Source organism: Terrapene carolina, unplaced genomic scaffold (assembly GCF_002925995.2).
Source record: "Terrapene carolina triunguis isolate 2854851 unplaced genomic scaffold, T_m_triunguis-2.0 Scaffold89, whole genome shotgun sequence".
Classification (NCBI taxonomy): domain Eukaryota; kingdom Metazoa; phylum Chordata; order Testudines; family Emydidae; genus Terrapene; species Terrapene triunguis.
In genome coordinates, this window is record NW_020664440.1 from 27,281,860 (window position 1) to 27,300,428 (window position 18,569).

The following is an 18,569-nucleotide window of genomic DNA, read 5'->3' on the forward strand; positions in this document are numbered from 1 at the left end:
AAATGCAGTGTTGTATCTTATGAGGCTTGCCCAATTAGCAGGATGTTTTAAAAGCTCAAAATGTTAATTTAGTTTTATTACACCAATATATTAGCCACTGCCTGTTAAATAACATCTTTAAATACTACATAAAATACAGGCTCTGAGTTCACTTCTCCTCTGCAACCAGGCTCTCCAGGGTTGCAGTGGAGGTGTGGGGTTGCAGCTACCTGACCCTGTGACCCAGAAGATGTTAGAGCAGCTGGAGCCTGTGCCCTAAGGGACCCTTGGCAGTGGAGGGCAGGCAAAGTATAATTCTGCTCTGACACCCCCCCCCCCAACAGAATAACTATACCAGAGGTGGGAGGAAAAGGGGAGTAGGGAGACTGGGATAAGAGCCAACACTGCTAGCCTTACACCAATGGTGATTTCCCTTACACAAGAGGCATTTTCCACTAACCAGCTCCAGCTGGTATCCATCCACTTTGTGCTGCCTAGGTGGCACAAAATGGGCTGGAGAATCTGGCTCTCCAGATGCAGCTACATCTTCAGTGGAGATCCAGCTTTTCTGTTTTATGAACACATGCCACTACTCCACACCATGGAAGGTAGCAAACACAACTTTATCATTTTAAACTTTATCACTTTATCATAACATGTATTTTTTAAAAGGGGAAAGCTATTCCGATGATAAAGTTGCATACAAAGAAAAGGTAGCACCACTCCACTAATATGTATCTCAACTGTTTCACAAAAATGATTAAAGCAGTAAGAATGCTATACACTTTTCATGAGTTACAACTGCTCTGTGGGTTTTCTATTAATAATTTATAACCCCTTACAGAAGATGATATATAGCATGACTTGTTTCTGTTTAATATAGATGTAAACCTAAGGCTCCAGAGTCCAATAAAGTAAGTCTTTTCCCCCTCCTCTGATAGACATGGCTGAAATACCAGTCCTGAGAGGTGTACTATTAGCATTATTTGCTATTTATACAGCACAATAGTAGTGCAGGATGACACTTCAAGGGGGGAAAAAAAGGAAACAAAGAACAGGGGCTGCATGAAAACTTCCAACTTCTTGCTGTGAGACTTCCACAAAATTTATCACTAGAAACATTGAGTGTGTGTTTGAGGTCCCTTGGTTTTCAAGTCAACTTGGGAGATGTGCTATTTGTTTTTTTAGTGGCTATGGGATCATTGAGGATTGATAGGCAAGGGGGAGAGAGAGAATTTAAGTCTCTACACAGGTGCTTTCTTTATCATGGTGAAGAAGCATGAAAGAGAAAGAGGTGATGGGGAAGAAGCAGCTGTGGATGCACTGGCTGTTGTTGAGGAATGGGGGAAACTGGTTAGGTCAGCTGAGTATAATCTCCATGTAAACAAGGCCTGAGGAGCTCTGGATTTTGTGGTTGGAGCCCCAAAAGCCTTCACAGGAGTGCCCTGTGCCCAGCTGCCCAAGTCCATGTTGCAAGTGCCAGAGGGTAATAAAACAGATATGTTCGACAGCCAGACAAACCTGGTGTAGTAATTTGCACTATAACTAGTAAATGTGCTGTCAGCTGAAGACCGAAGTTACTCTTCCTCTCTCTGTAGCCTCTGACTTGATAACTAACAGTTGCAATAATGAGCAAAGAACACAAAAGGGCAGCGTACACCATAACAGGCGTAGCAGTATACAGTAAGGGCCTTGTGTATAGCTTGAGGGGCACCATGGACAGTGACTTGAGTGAAGATGCCTCATCCTCCCTGTCCTTCACAGGCTACGCTATCCCACACAATCACCTTGTGGCAGCAGGTACTTTTTCATTTTATATAGGTGAGTTACTTCTCTAGTCCCTGTCAGAAGGTGAGTTTACACATCAGACACAAGTGTGCCTGCTGTACTAAACACTCACTCAGAATAAACACTGGAAGGAGAGCAGCTTACATAGGGTACAGTTACTTATGATAGCACAGGCCACAGGTCCCTCCTGAGCTGCAGTAGGGACTCTGTTGGCAGACGGGAAATTTTGAAGATCACATTGCACCATCTGTGCAGCCCAAGGCTCTGTGTGTTCCTCAAGATCTCGGGCAGGCGTAGTCAATAGGTGGACCACGGACCAAATTCAGACCACCAGATGCTTTTGAACAGACAGTGAAATCTTTTTATTTATTCATTATCATCATCATTATTATTTTTTATTATTTTCTCTGGGTTCTGGACCTTGACTATACCTTGACCAAGAAATTTGGATCTTGACAAAAAGTAATTAATTACCTCCACTCTATGGTAAGATATACAAGTCTACCAAATGTCCCAAAGGAGCTTTATATCATGTGTGCTGCTAATGTTAAGTTCGTTGCTGCCGCTAACTCATTTATCTTCCTCTCAACCATGCTGCTGCAGCCAGCCACCACCACCGCCGCAAAAGTGGCATGTGGGCTGAATCCATACCTGAAACATTGAGCAATCAATATTTGATTGCACTAATTTTCTGAATCTAGGTAGTGGTCATGGTGTTTTAGAACTGTGGATCCAAGAACAAGGAGAGCACAGAACAGAGCCATTGTAAATTTTAGACAACGGTTAGCCTGTTAAAGTTAAGTTTTTAGACTCTAAGAAGTGTTATACTTTTGTTTCATATGTAAACATTCTGTTTCCAATATTCTTACTTGCTATTCATTTGAATCTTTGAATCTCTGTTGTTCGTTAATAAACTTATTCTCATTTACGTTATAAATACATCTCAGTGCTGTGTTGTTTTCCCCAGTTGAATCAAACAAGCGAATGTGTATATTGTGCCCTTTGGGGACAGCAAGCCTAGTTATTTCTGTGAGTGTCCAGTGATAAGGGCTCAACACTGCAGGGGATGCTTTCCAATTAGATATGCCTTGTCTGGCAGAAAGCCTGTTTGTTAACTCTGCCTGGTTACATAGTTTCAAATATATTTTTAGTAGGTACGCATAACTCCTTTCATGCCATTCGTACAAACATTTTGCAATGCCTATGACCAGTTTGTTACTGGCTTTCATTTGATACTTTACATGGCAAAGTTTGTGGATAAATACCATGAAAGTGGTTTGTTAGGTGCAGTGAGTTTGTCAGGCCTGATAGGAGTTGCTGTTCCAGAACAGTGAACTCTTTGCTAGCTGGCATTGAGGGGTTTTGAGTGTCACACAAAGTCAGAGAAAAGGTTGTTGCGGTAATCCAGACACGAGATGATGAGGCCTGGATGAGAATTTTAGCTGAGTGGCTGGATATGAAAGGCTGCATGTTAGAGATGTTATGCAGAAGGAATATATGGGATTTAGATGTATTCTGGATGTAAGGACCTAGGATGGTCCAAGTTGAAGATGATGCCTGAGTGACATGATGGATGGTGGTCCTGACCATGGTGATTGAGAAAGGAGATAGCGGGAAGGATGTGGCAGGGTGGGGGTGGAATAGAAGGAGCTCTGTTTTGAGCATGCATAGTTGAGCTGATGGCTAGACATCCACAAGGAGATGTTAAAGAGACAGGACGAGATTTTAGTTTGGACAGGAGGAGACTGGTCTGGAGCAGAGAGAGATGTCTGAGAGTCAGCAGCATAGAGAGGGTAGCTGAATGTGTGGTTGCTGATGAGGGTTAGTAGGGATAAAGTATAGAGGGAGAAGAGGGACAGAGCTCTGTGGAACCCCCACACTATTGAAAATAATGGTTCTCTTATGGGATGTTGGCGACCCCCACTATTCAGATCTTGTGCTGAAAATTGTCCGTTTAGTTTTACGCTTTTACCAGTTCCTAAGTTTTATGCTTTTACCAGTTCCTGATTGATGATTGACTAGACCTGCCCTGTAAATGAGGAAAACTCTCTGTGAAAAATCACTTCCTGTTTTTTTGTAGAAATTTTGTCTTGCTGGAAATTTTTCTGACAAGCTGTACCACACAATGACTTAATTTACCAAATAGCCCCTTGTGAGAGACAGTATCACAGCAGCATTTATGTGTGCCCTTATTCTAGCTTTCAGGAGCTCCCTGTACAGTCTCCTCACTCCGTTTCCTTCTGCTGAGATCAAAAGGGATCTCCACACACAGCTGGGAATCATGTGATAGGCACATTAGCACATGGGCCATGACCCGGTGCCACTCCTGTTGTGAAGTGGTATCCCCATGAAGTTTCAAGGTGGCCAAAATTGAGATTGTCAGTTTTGTGCCTCTGCTGCTGGTGGTCATTTTTCAGCCATGCACTATCATTATGGGAAAGCATTTGTTCTGCAGTATGGAATTGTATCTAAAGAGAAATCTGCTTTTTTGGTTTTTACAGACGTAGAGATCTGTTTTTATCATCCTCTTGCTACTTTTGAAACTTGCAATAATTGCCTTACAGAAACCTCTCCTTCCTATTTAGCACATCTCAAAGGACCATTAAACTTGATCTTTGTAAAACCAGACAACCTTTTTTGCTAACTTGAAGCAACATCCACTAATGGCTATCTAGCAACATTCTTCAGAGATCAAGTTTGTTAGGTTTTATCATCTGCTGCTCAAACAACCACATTGTTTTTTAAAAAAAATTCAGTTCCTGTGAATGTGAGGCTTTACACGTAATAAGCCAGAAATGTAAATGCACTGTCATTTTAGGACCAATGCTCTGAGAGTCTGAAGCCGGAACTTGTGCTTTTTATTTTTGGATATCTTATTGTTAGAAGAAATAAGAAAAATGTGGGTCTGTCAGCCAAAGCACAAGTAAGTAATACTTTTGATATAAAACTGCAAATGCAATCAATGCTGGATTCTAGCTTACTTTCTAAAGAGAATGCTATTGTTACTGAAATTGTCTTCTGTAATTGCTGCAATGCCAAAAGAGAGGATGCAGTTTTAAATATCTGTTACTAATGTAATTCAGCTTAGTAAAAAGGCACTCACATGCTGCTTGACATGTGGGTAGATTCAAAGTCTGTTGCATACCAGCACCATCTGCAGCTACGTTAAAGCAAGGTAAGAGCAGTGCTGTGGTCAAGTTTTAGGGGGAATGATTTGAGCACAGGGAAACATAGAAAGTAGGACTTGATTGTTTTATTAGAGATGTTTAGGGATCATAGGTCAGAAAGAAGAGGTGTTTTTAAATGGAGTTTTAAAACACTCCTGGAGTCAATTAGGCACCAGAAGTAGAGTGAGAAGGAGGTTCCAGATGGCCCTGGAGATCTATTGCTCACTCTGGCTGGACAAGAAAGGGGAGACACAAAAAAATTCTGGTGAGTGAGGAGCACATGGAATGGGAGAGAACAGAAGAGAATGGGAGATTCAGGGAATCACAAGTCCATGAAACATGTGAAGCTAGTATAGGGGTATTTTGTAGAAGGTTCGGTAACGGGCAGGATGATGATATGCAGTTATAAAATTTGCAAGTAAATGAAAGGCATCAGGATTAATTTCATCAGAGTACATTGTGCTTGGTCCTTAACCCTTGTGACACTAGGATTTTCTGCCTACTGAATGCTTTTAGCTACGCACGGAGGTTTTTGTGCAATTGTATAGAGCACAGGCATTTCTCACGATACTGTTTCACCCCTGCTGGCACAGGGGGTATGAATTGTTCTCCCAAAGAGGAGTCAGTTTCAGGAGAGGAGGTTCTACCAAGGGACAGCACCTTTACTTTGTGACTGGGTCTCTCGCAAGAGTTTTTTGCCTGTGGACATACTGAATTGGCACATCTTCCAATGTCCTGGCTACGTCCTTCCCCTTACCCAGCTCTGCCCTTCTTGGTGCTGTACTGTTCAGCTGTGGGCACCCTGTGGACTAGTGCTTGAGGGTAACACTAGCACAATTTGCTCTTCCTGGATGATTTCCTGTCTATGGGGACCTGCAGGCCTGAGTGACATGGAAGTTGTAACCAAGGGCTGAGTAAAGTTGTGTATATCTCATTGAAGGAGTAATCCCTAGCTCTTGGATATATGATATTTGTTGGACAGTACCGTTACACAATGCATCAAATGGATCTTTTAGCTGAAAATGTGCAGTCAGTTACTTCTTACAACCTATTGGACGTGTATCATCAAAAAATTTGGAGGCAGATTTTCAAGACCTCAGCTTCCATTCAGGCATCTAAATAGGGACCAGCTTTTCAAAATAGCTCGACATGTTAGAGGTGGAACTCTCTAGAAAAGCTGCCTAATAATGTGCATACAGAGAGCTGCCCTATATTGTATTTCTCTAGCTCCAAACTAGCTACAAAATGTCCAGTTCAGCAGCTGCAAGTGTTGTCTGCTTACAAACAACTTTTAAAAACCCACACATGAAGAGTCTTAATATCTGTCAGCACCACAAATCTGTTTATAGGTTTCAACCAAGCATCTTATCTTATGTTTTCAGTGTTTCGTGCCCACCCCTAGCTAAGTGCACAAAACATGTATCCGTCACTGTGTATCCACTTTCAGTGCACAATAGAAATCAAAAGGCAGAGTCAAGCAACCACAATAAAAGTACTTTGCTGTGTTGATATGTTGGTCTGCTGATCAGAAACAGGGAGTGTTTTCCTCTGCTTATGCTTTGATGTATTGCCTGTATTTAGGGAACAGGGCACATGCTGTATGTTGTACTAAAATGAGGCCAGGAATAGAGAAGCCACAACAAGGTCCATCTTTTGATGTTAAAAGCCAGCTGTGTGTTGTGTTATGTTATTTTTTAGAAGACTAATATAAGGAGTGAGAATCATGATCTCTCTCTGTCCTGGCAGACATTCACAGTGACCTATTCCATGCGAATGGACATGCTGTTCAGTCCCATTGATTACGCTGAGGTTGCACAGGGTGTAAATCAGCACAAAATTTGGACACTGTCATTTTAAGCTCAAAACACCAATCTTGCAAGTGATCTCTTCTGGCTATGCATATGATGCTGCTAACTGAGCACAGAGGAGAGAGTACTCCTTAAAAGCTTGTTAAGAACCATTTTCTCCACTTGGCATCCTTGTTTTTCTTTACTCATGGTGCACATGTCCTCTCCCATCTTCTCTCCAATCATGTGCTTAGAAGGTTCTGAATCCAGCTTTACTGCTAAGGTCATGCTGCTTGGGGAGCCCTTGAAGAGATACAATGGGGAATTGTGGAGGGGGACCACACCTTCATGCCAGGGAACGCAACTCTACAGAGGTGCCCAGCATGCTCACGAGCAGGAAGATTTTGTGTACAGATCCACCAGCCCGATCCCTGATGGAGCAACAGGGGGTGGTTATTGGTCAATCAATAGCAGCTCTAGAATGGCTCCATTTGCCAGCCCTGTAGCATTTGGGGTAGGATTCCTTTCCTGCTGTCACCCATAGGACCTCCTTCCCTAAGCTTCTGTACTTTCCCTTTGGATAGGGACCAATAGTTGCCACTAGGAGATGCTATCTCTAACAGGTATTTGTTACACCGTTAAGTGTAGAATATTTTAGTTTGTAAAAATCTCCCAGTGATATTAAATCTGCTAAAGCAAACTTTTAAAATGGTATACTATTTATCAGCACCTCTCATTGGATGGGTATGCTTTTTCTGTATGTCCCCTTCCCACCAGTTCGGTGTTTGCCACCCCTTTGAAACCCGTATCTCTGCTGCCAATCCAGAGGCTAGCTTCATTTTCATCCACTTTACCCCACCCCAGCTTTCAGGACACACTTCGCAAACACCATCCTTCTAGTCAAAAGGATTGGATGAAAATCCTTCAGAGCAGTCAGTGCCTATTAGGAGTACGTTTTCAGCCATCTTCTGATTTGTGTTTTTTTGGGGGGGTTTTTTGTACACCCACTTTTGCATACATGACTGATGGTTCTCATAAAAAAAAAAAGTTACACATCCACATTTGAACATGCAGGTCTAGGAGCCCAACTGACCAATCTGCGTGCATAGGTGGTGGCTTATGCATGCAAAACAGGTGCAAAACCCCAGTTTTGTGGTGGCACAAACAAGGGGGTCTGCAAATATGGGCATACAAAATCAGAAGCTGGGGAAAATCATTTGGCCCTAATATTCCTGGTAGTGTGCTATGGTGCGAGAGACTCCTCTTAGGTGCTCAGCATGTCAGCCCAACAGTGTTCCCAGACCCTGGTAGCCAGTTGAATGAGAGACTGGGCTTGGGAATTTAATATGGATCAGTGACAGAACTGCCACTGGGTTACTGGTCTAGAGCCTCAGCTGGTGCTACTATGATTTACAATACCTGTAATTTTTGGCCCTTTATATTCTGTTTATCTTAATTTAATAGAAATACATTATAGGCTTCAAGAATCTCAAACCTGAAACAGCTTCTACAAAAATGTTGGTTTTATCTTAAGCTTAGCCAGCTCAGTGAGGAAACTGTCTGACATGGGTATGATTCAGAGGATGAACAACGCCCTTGAGAAATTGCTCTGTTCTGTGAAAAATAGTCTTCCTGATGAAGTTCTGAAGTCTTCAGCAAAGATTAAAGTGGGTATTTTTGCAAAAGTTGTTGCAGGTTTTAGGTTTCTTTAGGAGTCTAGTTTATCCTGTATTCAGTTGAAGTTAAATAAATATTACAGGAAACCTTAAATACCAATTGTACTATGTAACTCATATGTGAAAAGTTATGGACAGCAGTGTCCTGTGCTCGCTGTGGGCTGGTCATGCAAACTTTTATGCTTATGAGTAACTTTACTCATGTGAATATGTTAGTTCCAGGGAAGTCATTGAAACTACTCTTGTAAGTAATTTTACTCATGTGCATGGCCTATAGGAGTGAATCAGTGACTGCAAAGTTGGACGTAATGAAGCTGAGCTTCAGTTATGTGGCGTTTGCCGTTGACTCGTGTTACTAACCATGTATGTGGTAATAAGGCTTGGACAGTAGAATGCACTGACTCTTTTTGCAGATTATTTTTTAAAATTTGAATTGAACTGGTCTTTGCAAATAGAACCGGTGCTCATGCAAATTAACCTCAGAGTCTGAAAGAGAAGCGTTCGTCTCCGATTTCCTTTTGGCATTGCCTGTGTATTTCACAGCTTATTCACACCATAATATTCCTCTAGCTACTCTGTGACTAGGTGTAAAGCACATAACAAGAGACAACCAGACCCTGGAAATGGCAATGTGTTGTTAGAAAAGTTTGTATGCAGTTACTACAAAATGACTTCGCTTTCTACATTTTACTGACTTCCAATTAATAGGAATAGTTATGGCCAATCCATTCTGGGCTTGCTTGTGATTAGGGTGATGCCCCTGCACAGAGGAGTAAGGGGAAGTCCGCTCCTCTTCTGGAGCAGTGGGATAAGGCAAGGCCTGGAGTAGGAGGAGCTTTGGCCAGGGAATTGTACTTCATGGATGTGACTCAGAGGGGCTATCCCTTACTGGGACAACTTCCTGGGTGGTGCAGTTTACACCACCTCTTTCTCAGTTCTGTCCCTAGACGCACAGTGTAGCACTCATAGCAGCCCATAAGTATCTTACTTTGAGAAGAATTCAGCAGATAATAATCTAGAAATTAGTAACTCTTTTTATCAAGGCATTTTATAGTGTTGGAAAAATAAGTAAGAAAGTAAAATAAATTAAAAAAAGTTGTAGTTATACTACACGTGAGAAGTAACTTTTAGGGTCACATTCACAAATGCATAGGGAATGGCTTAAATTAAAAATTAAAAAAAAGAACCCCACCACTTGTGTGGTTTCACATAAGCATATTTTTCTTGTTACATGGCCAAGAATCTGCATTTGCTGTTTAAAGCTCTTGTGGATTTCAGGGATGAACATTGGTTGTAATTGCTTATCAATTCTTTTCTGTGCCTGCTTGCTCTTTTGACACAATGTTAATAAGTGTTTGTATGTTAAGTGCAGAGAGTTGGTGAGTAATATTGTCAACAATAACATGTATATAGTGTGCGAGGCACAAGATGTCAAATTTTGTTCTAAGGCAGTGACTTTTTTTGTTTGTTCTTTTGAGCTAGGCAGCGTCTTTTAAAAGGAAGTGGTTTAAAACTTACCTAAGTGTTTGGTGCGCAGACATATCAGGGAACAAATCATTAGACGCTTTCGGCCAAATTCAGAGGGAATGAACAAAACTGGTAATCATGAAGTGATCCATCCGTTGTCACCCATTCCCAGCTTCTGGCAAACAGACGCTAGGGACATTTCAGAGCATGGTTTTGCATCCCTGTCCATCCTGGCTAATAGCCATTGATGGACCTATCCTTCATGAACCCTTTTTTGAACCCCGTTATAGTCTTTGCCTTCACAACAACATCTGGCAAAGAGTTCCACAGGTTGATGGTGTGTTGTGTGAAGAAATACTTCCTTTTGCTTGTTTTAAATCTGCTGCCTATTAATTTAATTGGGTGACCCCCAGTTCTTGTGTTATGAGGAGGAGTAAATAACTTATTTACTTTATTTACTTTACTTATTTAATTTGCTTTCTCTACACCAGTCATAATTTTATAGACCTCTATCATATCCCTTCTTAGTCGTCTCTTTTCCAAGCTGAAAAGTCCCAGTCTTATTAATCTGTCCTCATATGGAAGCTGTTCCATACCACTAATCATTTTTGTTGCCCTTTTCTGTACCTTTTCCAATTCCAGTATATCTTTTTTGGGGCTACCACATGTGCATGCGGCATTCAAGATGTGGGCAATACAATATTTTCTGTCTTATTTTCTGTCCCTTTCCTACTGATTCCCAACATTCTTGGCTACTGCTGCACATTGAGTGGATGTTTTCAGAGAGCTATCCACAATGACTCCAAGATCTCTTTCTTGAGTGGTAAGAGCTAATTTAGACCCTATCATTTTATATATATAGTTGGGATTATGTTTTCCAATGTGTATTACTTTGCATTTATCAACAATGAATTTCATTGCCATTTTGTTGCCCAGTCACCCAGTTATGCGAGATCCTTTTGTATCTTCAAATGATTAAAATTCCGTGTTTATAAAATTCTGAGTTTAAGCCTAAAGCAATTTTGAGTAGCTGAGCTCAAATAAATCCCCTGAAAAGTAGATTTGATAGCAGATGCACTAATGAACTTTTACACAGCAGTACCAGGAAGCAGTGTTGAAGAATTCAGAGATTATGCATTAGGGTGACAGAAGTGGATAGACTTGTGCTAATTCATATTTATTTGATGGCTTTGAATTGATTTTTGTCAGCAAACAGTTATAACTTTGGAATATTCCACATCAGTTTGAAAACATCCTTAATGCTCCTGTGTGACCGTCTACCTTTTGAGAATAGTCCCGTGAAACATTTGCAATACTGTATACCTTTAACTCACTCAAACTCAATCTAGATCCACAGGTTAGTGTTCTGAGGTCGGTAACACATGTAAATCCAGTGTAACTCCACTGACTTCAGAGTCTGATCTCAGTGTAAAGCTAGCCCTGAGTAGGTTGTATGTGTGAAGTTCAGCTCACGTTCCTGAATAATTCACAAAAAAGGCTGAAGATTACTTTAATGTTTAGACAGATCCTCCTTCTCAAGTGTTTGAGATCATCTTATCATTTTAAAGGGGAAGAGGCAATTTAAAATAGTCCATTTTAAAACATGAAATTAATAATAGTTTCAGGGGCTACCTCTGCTCCAGAGTCCCCTGCCAATTTTTTTGCATTTAAATTCACATTACAGTATTTCATTCAAAGAAAAAACTCTACAGTTACCATGTTAACACCCACACAGACTGACAATAGAGAAGAAATACCCACAAATACTGTTAAATTCCCAAAACAAACTGAAAAAAGAGACTCTTTTCCTCTCTAATCTGTCATTTATACTAGTTAGAGATGTTACTTGTAACAATGGGCTTGATTCAGGAAAGCAGCCCTTGTTCAGGAAGGGCACTTAAACACGTTTCATGGTTTAAATTCTGATCCCTTTGAAGTCAATGGCAAAAATTCTATTGACTTCAGTGGGGCCAGGATTTCACCCAGTGGAACTTAATGCTTAATTGCTTTTCCTGAACAGCGATGGATGCTTTCCTGAATCAGGGTCAATAGTAGGCTGAAAAATTTCAGAAAGTATTACTTAAGTTGACAATGACCATGTAATACTAAAGACCAAATTAAGACCTATTGTGAATAGGTGCAACTCGATTAACTTCAGTGCATATGCATCAGGTCTGAACTTGGCCCAATGTGTTTATCTGCAGCAGTTTTAATCAGAATTAGTATTAGACTGGGACAATGTACACTGATTGTCCAAAAGCACATTCTGATTGGCTGGTTGGGCCATTTTTGATGACATCACAACCACATACAGTATCAACTTTCTTTGGTACCTGTTGAGACCGTATCAGTGAAAGCCAAAACAAAAAGCAAACAAACCTACCCCCAATATATTAAATTGGGTGGGTTGTTTTATTTCTCCAAACCCCTTAGGAAATGAATCAATAATAATTTTTTTAAAAGAAACAAAACATCTTAGTCATTCCCTTCTCTGGACTTGTCAATGCATCATGTCTCATCTGTCTTTCAGACTATCAGCCCTCTGGGGAAGACCGTGTTTGTACGATGTCTTGAATTTATTGGCATTTAACAAATAATAAACAGCAATATTATGTCATTTAAATTGTTAATCTAATTCTTGCAAAGGATTGAGGCATGTTTATCATCTGTCTGATCTATCTCAGGCATTTGTGATTCATCCATTCTTGAATCTAGATGCTGATTTACCAAGTAGAATGCAGTGCCTGTGCAACTGTATTTCTACTTAGAGGAAGCCTATCGAAAAGGATTTTATATATACATACTCCCATAATCATTCACTGTTAGATCTATTTAGCTTTTTAGTGAAGAAATTACTAGTTGTTTGGAGAAATGAATACCGAGGTTCATGACCTCTTTCAACCATCCAGTTTAAAGTGATTGTCAAAAAAGTGGATGTTTCTGAAGTGATAACTTCTAAGTTAATGACTTTTCTTTCCTTCAAATAACTGATACAAGCTAAGCTACCAGAGCCAGGACAAGCTGCTTTTCAAGGGGAAAAAAAGAGGAAATAAATATTGACCCATTTCTTTTTCCAGGTTGCCCTTGTGCTCCTTTTCAAATCAAATGTCATATTGACTCAAATCCGACATTGGAAGCATGTGGCGAGTTGCAGCACATCGGCCCTGTACAATGTATCCATCAAACTGGAAGGAAGCCCAAAACCAAATCTCCATTGGCCAAAACACATCTTCTGCAGAAACCCCAAGGCAAGTGGTTTTGTTCCTCCAATATTCATACAATTTTCTATTGTGCTGCAGGTATAATGTTTTAAAAAAGATTGTTTTAATTTGAAAATTAGAGCTGTTGTCTCATTGGATACAGGGAAAGTACAATTAGCATGACTTCGTTTTCATTTTTCCAGTGTTAAAAATTCAGTTGAAAAAGCTTTGGGGGAAAAAATGGACTCACGAATGACATAGATTAATTAACTTTTCAAAAATGTGACCTTATACATTTTCAGTGTGCATATCACATGTAACAGTAAAGATTAGGATTTACTTAAAAATACTGTGTAAATTCTTTATTCATTTTTATTATAAGAATAGCTTAGCACTCAAATCTAGAACTCCTTTGTGTTGTATTGAAAACAGCTGCACTACACCTAGCAAAAAGAAATGCCTGAAAAATTACGAATATATTTTTTAAAAAGGAAACAGTAACCAAACCAATGTGTACAGCCAAGCATACCATTATTAGATGTAATAACAGTGCAACCCCATCAATTCAAGAATAATCACAGTGAAACAAGCGCCTCCACCTTACTTCCAGACACAAGACGATACAAGACACAACGAGCCAGCTCCTCAGCTGGTGTAAATGTATGTAGTTCTGTCGAAGCCAGTGTAGCTACGCTGATTGACACCAGCTGAGGAGTGGGCCCCAGAAGTGCAGCGTTTGAGCATTTAAAATCCCCAGGCTGTTTTTTCCCTATATGCATCGAAGTGCTAACTGCTTGAGGAGACTAAGGCCCAGTCCCTTGTATGGGGAGAAATTATTTCCACATGTTGTAGTCTGTACAGTGAAGTGTTAGTCTCTTTGTAGTACCAATTATTGTTTTTCTTAGCTCTTTAGAAATTGCTTAGAATACTGTGCGTACTAGAGGTTTGTCTTCTCAACTAAGATACATGCTTCATTTATCTGAAAGTAATTTGAAAGGCCTTTTTGTTTTTTGACAAGTGCAGGTGAGAATATCCCAAAGGTCTTGATTTAAACAAAGCTCATAAAAAGCAGTCGCATAAGTAGGTAGGTAACATCATTATGTGACAACAGGAAACAACCATTTTGGTCACTGTCAAAAATATTTAAATATACTGTACAAAATGAGACTCCTATGTTATCGTCCTGAATGCCTGTAGAAAAAGCAACTTTCTGCCTTGCCTTTAACAATTGGTATCCATAAAGAAAAACTGTTGACACTTTTGAAACTGAAAGGACAGTCTTAAAGTGTAATATTGGTATACTAGTCAATACTTCCCTCCCTGTAGGTGATGGTGTGTGTGTGTGTGTGTGTGTGTATACACTCTAGATGAAAACTAAGTGTGTGTGTATACACACACAGTTTTCATCTAGAGTTCTTTCTCTTTCAGATTTCATTATTGAACAGTCCATTAACATTATTAATAATGCTTATAAGGTATTATGATAAATAGGAATAGCTAAAACTAGATCATCAGCTGGTGTATATCAGTGAAACTGCTCTGGAATTAGTGGAACTGCACCTATTTATAATAGCTGATCTGGCCCATTATCTGTATCTTCATCAGCTTGCTCCATTTGATTCAGATCATGTTTAAAAGTGCCCCAAATTGCATTAACATTGGTCAGCCTCATCTCCATTAGTCAAATATCAACATTCCTGAAATGATATATCCAAGCCTTCCCTCTCTCCCTCATATAGAGCAAGGAATTTAGACTAAAAGGAGTAACTCTTTCTGTCTTGCTGAGATTCAGTTTAACACCCTGAGTAATAAAAAGTTATTAAGATAAAATGGACACACATAAAGGAAGACATAAGTTTGAATAGTTTCTCTTGCTAGTACTCCCTACACTCCTGTTGCAAACCAATTTGACACTAGTCCCCAAAAGTAGATGAAATATATTCAAATAGGAAAAATAAGAATGTAAGCGAAGATTTTCAAAAGTAGCTGTTGCCAAGTAGCCACCTTCTGCAAATCAATCTCCATTTCCTGACAGTCCCACCACTCCTGATAGTCACCCAGTGGGAATCTCAGGAGAGGTTCAATTGTTAACTTCATAATTCCTACAATACTTTAAAAATATTACTACACCTAATTCTGGTTATCCTTTAGCTTAAGTTGTAGAGATCTGGTTTTCTAGCCCTATTGCCACATGTGTGCATTAGCTGACAAACATATCTGTGTGCATGCAGCCATGGAGTCATTACTCTTTGGAGTAATGATCTGTGACTTGCATCTGCTTCCTCTCCTGGACTCAGATCTACTCTTCTTCTGTAAGAACCAAATGAAGCCTCTAGATCATTCCAAATTTCCATTGCTGGTTTGGTTTCCCTGGGAAAAGGTCTGCACGTTCTTTTGCACACGTGTGTATCCACATTTCCTCACTGTATAAAACGTTCTGTTTGAAGGTTACTTAACAAAGCCTACAGTGATAGATCTTCAGCTAAGTCTGAGGAGATTTAAATGTGCAACCACCAATATCATTAGTGGAAATCGGATTGCTAAATCAATCCAAGTTTGTTCAGAATTGGCTGAACTGAAGATGTAGTTTCACGCTCCTCTGTTCTCTCTCCCACAAAGTAAGAGGAGGCCTTGTGACCCCCCAGATAATAACCTTTTGACCCCCAGTTTGAGAACCCCTGGATTAATGCATGCAGCAACTTACAAACATTTTATAGAATCTAAACACACTCTTACAAGTCTAACACCTATCTTGAACAATATCAATATATAGGCAAGCTGGTCTGGCTTCCAGCTATGAATTTGTCAGTGGTGAGCTGATGCCAACAGCCTTGGCCAGAGCTGGCACCTGGTCTGCCAGCGTCACAGCCACCCTTTCACATGTAAGAACATTTCCTTTATATTACAACACCCCACTCCTCCTGTGCACTTATGGTTTTCTAGAAAAAAAACCAATAGCAACCCTCTTATTTTTGATAGGGAATTCAAGGTGGCCTTGGACACTAGGCCAATCCAGGAGTTTAATCCTACTGCTCTAAATGTACAGTAAAGACCAAATCCTTCACAAGATGTACTTTGTGTTTAACTAGTATTGCTCAAACAAGCTGTGCAGTTTAAATGGTTATAAATCCTCCTGCATGTTGTACTCAAACACATTAAATCATCCTTAGTCATCAACTTCAGTGGAGCTGTGACAACTGACAGCAGCTAAAGATCTGCTCCAAGAAGAAAGGACATTTAGGCTCATTCAGATCTAGCGTCTGAAACTCTCATCCAGAGCTTTGCCTGAGTAAAGACCTCAGGAATTGGCACTCTACGTTTGTTACCATATAATTTAAAAAAGAAAACAAAGCCCTAAAATCACTCATTCAGAACTGTTGATAATTAAAGAGATTTTACAACATTAAGCGCATTATGCAAACATGTTCCATATGGACCATTGTAACATAACTGCTCTGGCTAACATGAAAAACTTGAATTCAGCTGCTGTTCTTGAAAAGTTATTTAGGAAAACACTTGTGTATTGAACTTTTAGTATATTTCCTATTAGACAATTTAGAGCTGAGTGAATATTTGGCAGCACTGCTCAAAGAAATGCACACTTCTGGATTAATTTCACTGTCAGTTTTTCTTAGCTTCTAGTTTAAGGTCCACTTATGTGAAGTTGCTTTCACTGCATAAAATAGTAAAAGCACGTGAAACTGTTGCCATGGGTTACTGCTTACGTATTTATAAAACCATTTACTCTGCAAAAAATGAAGAACTGACTGCATATGTTTTGCTAAATTACATTAATTAGAAGGGACTGCAAAGGACTAATTAAGAGGCTACGGTACAACGTTGACTTTCTTTTTCAACAGATTGGAGACATGTTTAAAGTAAGCACTTATTTGTACAGTATCTTGTTCAATGCGGTACGAAAAGAGGAAGGAAATTTGTGAAGAATATACCACAGAGAAGCTGGGGGAGGGAGAAGGAAATACAGTTTTTTACATTTTCTTGCAGTGCTTCCAGTAGAATGAATGAGCTGTCCAAATCCATATTTTTCTTACGGTATCTAGTTAAGTGTATTAGAGCAATAAGAATTCTAAGTTTTGAAAAGTCACCATACGGGAAATTGAGCACTATGGTGGAGATGAAGAGAGTGCTTGCACAACTAAGTCTTGGTGTGTGCGTTGTGCATCCTGTTTGGCAACAAGGAAGCGGTGATGTTCTGTCAGCTACTCAGTGCTTTGACAGATCTGACAAAACTGTAGAAATGCAAAAGAGTAGCTAGTCTATTTCTTTAGAACATATCAAAGTGTTTTTGTGTGAAAATATCTTGTGATGGCAGTGGTTCTGATGTAATTAATAAACAGCAGTAAAACAATGGGTGCTTCTCGCTCTTTCTTCAGAGTGAGGATCTGTTGTCTTTGTTGTTATAAAGAAGCCAGAACTTTATCCTCTCTTTTTCCTCTTAATTTTATTAGTACCTCCTAAACCTGTCCATCTCAAACCTGGGCAGGAAAGAATTCCTCCAGCACCTTCTCGGCCTTTACCAGCTGATCCCAAGTCATCAAGAAGCTTAGTGCCTGAAGAGGAAGAAACACAGACATCATCAGGAGTCAACATCCTCATTGAAAAGTTTGAAAGTATTAGGTAAATATTTATATTTGTCTATTTCTACCTGTGTCATTTTTTGCATTCGGTTTGAAACTTCGTCTCAATGGGAGGAAAAAAATCAAGAAATATTTATTATAACTATTGTGTACAAATTCATATAGAGCAATTTGTCTAATCATAAACCCTAAACTTAACAGAGTACATATGGGGACTTTATACAAAAAGCAATGTTGCCAAAAAACGTATTGGTCTATATCATGCCATCAATCTCCAAATAGGAGTCTCCACTGAAATCAGTGAAGAGTTGTGCCTAAAAATAACCCAATGTCTGCTTTTAGTAGGCAAAGTTTGGGTCGGAATTGTTTTGCTATTACAAGATCTTGATTATTGTAGTTACAATGAATGAGACTTCTGATTTTATTGATTAAAAACTTTATAACATTCCATAAATGTCAGGCAAACTGTTTACAGTTCATGGAGAAGGAAAACAGATCACAGCATATTATAGATCAGGCTAATGTACAAGCTAGTTTCTACAGAAACTGCATTTGTTGAATTTGGTTGGTCAGTTTTACTGTAAAATTGGCTGATCTTGCAAACCCTATTCAGAGGAAATTCCCATTAAAGGCCAAGCCTGCAGGACAGGGTGTGGAGTTAAAAAAAAAAAAAAAAAAAAAAAAAAAAAAGTTTTTTCCACTAGTTATGATATTTAAACTGGTCACATGAATTTTGAAAGTCATGCTTTGATATAGGAAAATACTACATTGCTGTCCCTTTAAAATTTCATCTCTCTTGTAAGGAGATCCCCTGCCCTGAAGGGATAATCCATTGAAGAGCAATTAGTTCCTGTCTTTAAGGGAGGGGAAAAGACACTTCCTCCCTGCAGGACAGGAGGAATTTTTA

The 18,569-nt window shown here is 39.6% G+C and overlaps 1 protein-coding gene across 1 annotated transcript in view; it reads left to right on the top strand.

Annotated features, from left to right (window-relative positions):
- The window catches only part of FGD3 (FYVE, RhoGEF and PH domain containing 3), a 187,288-nt gene that overhangs the window by 81,655 nt on the left and 87,064 nt on the right, over nucleotides 1-18,569 (top strand). The window contains exons 2-3 of the mRNA XM_024223450.3: nucleotides 12,942-13,112; nucleotides 17,534-17,702. Of these exons, the coding sequence (XP_024079218.2) occupies nucleotides 12,942-13,112; nucleotides 17,534-17,702 (340 nt within the window). The remainder of the gene's footprint in view (nucleotides 1-12,941; nucleotides 13,113-17,533; nucleotides 17,703-18,569) is intronic.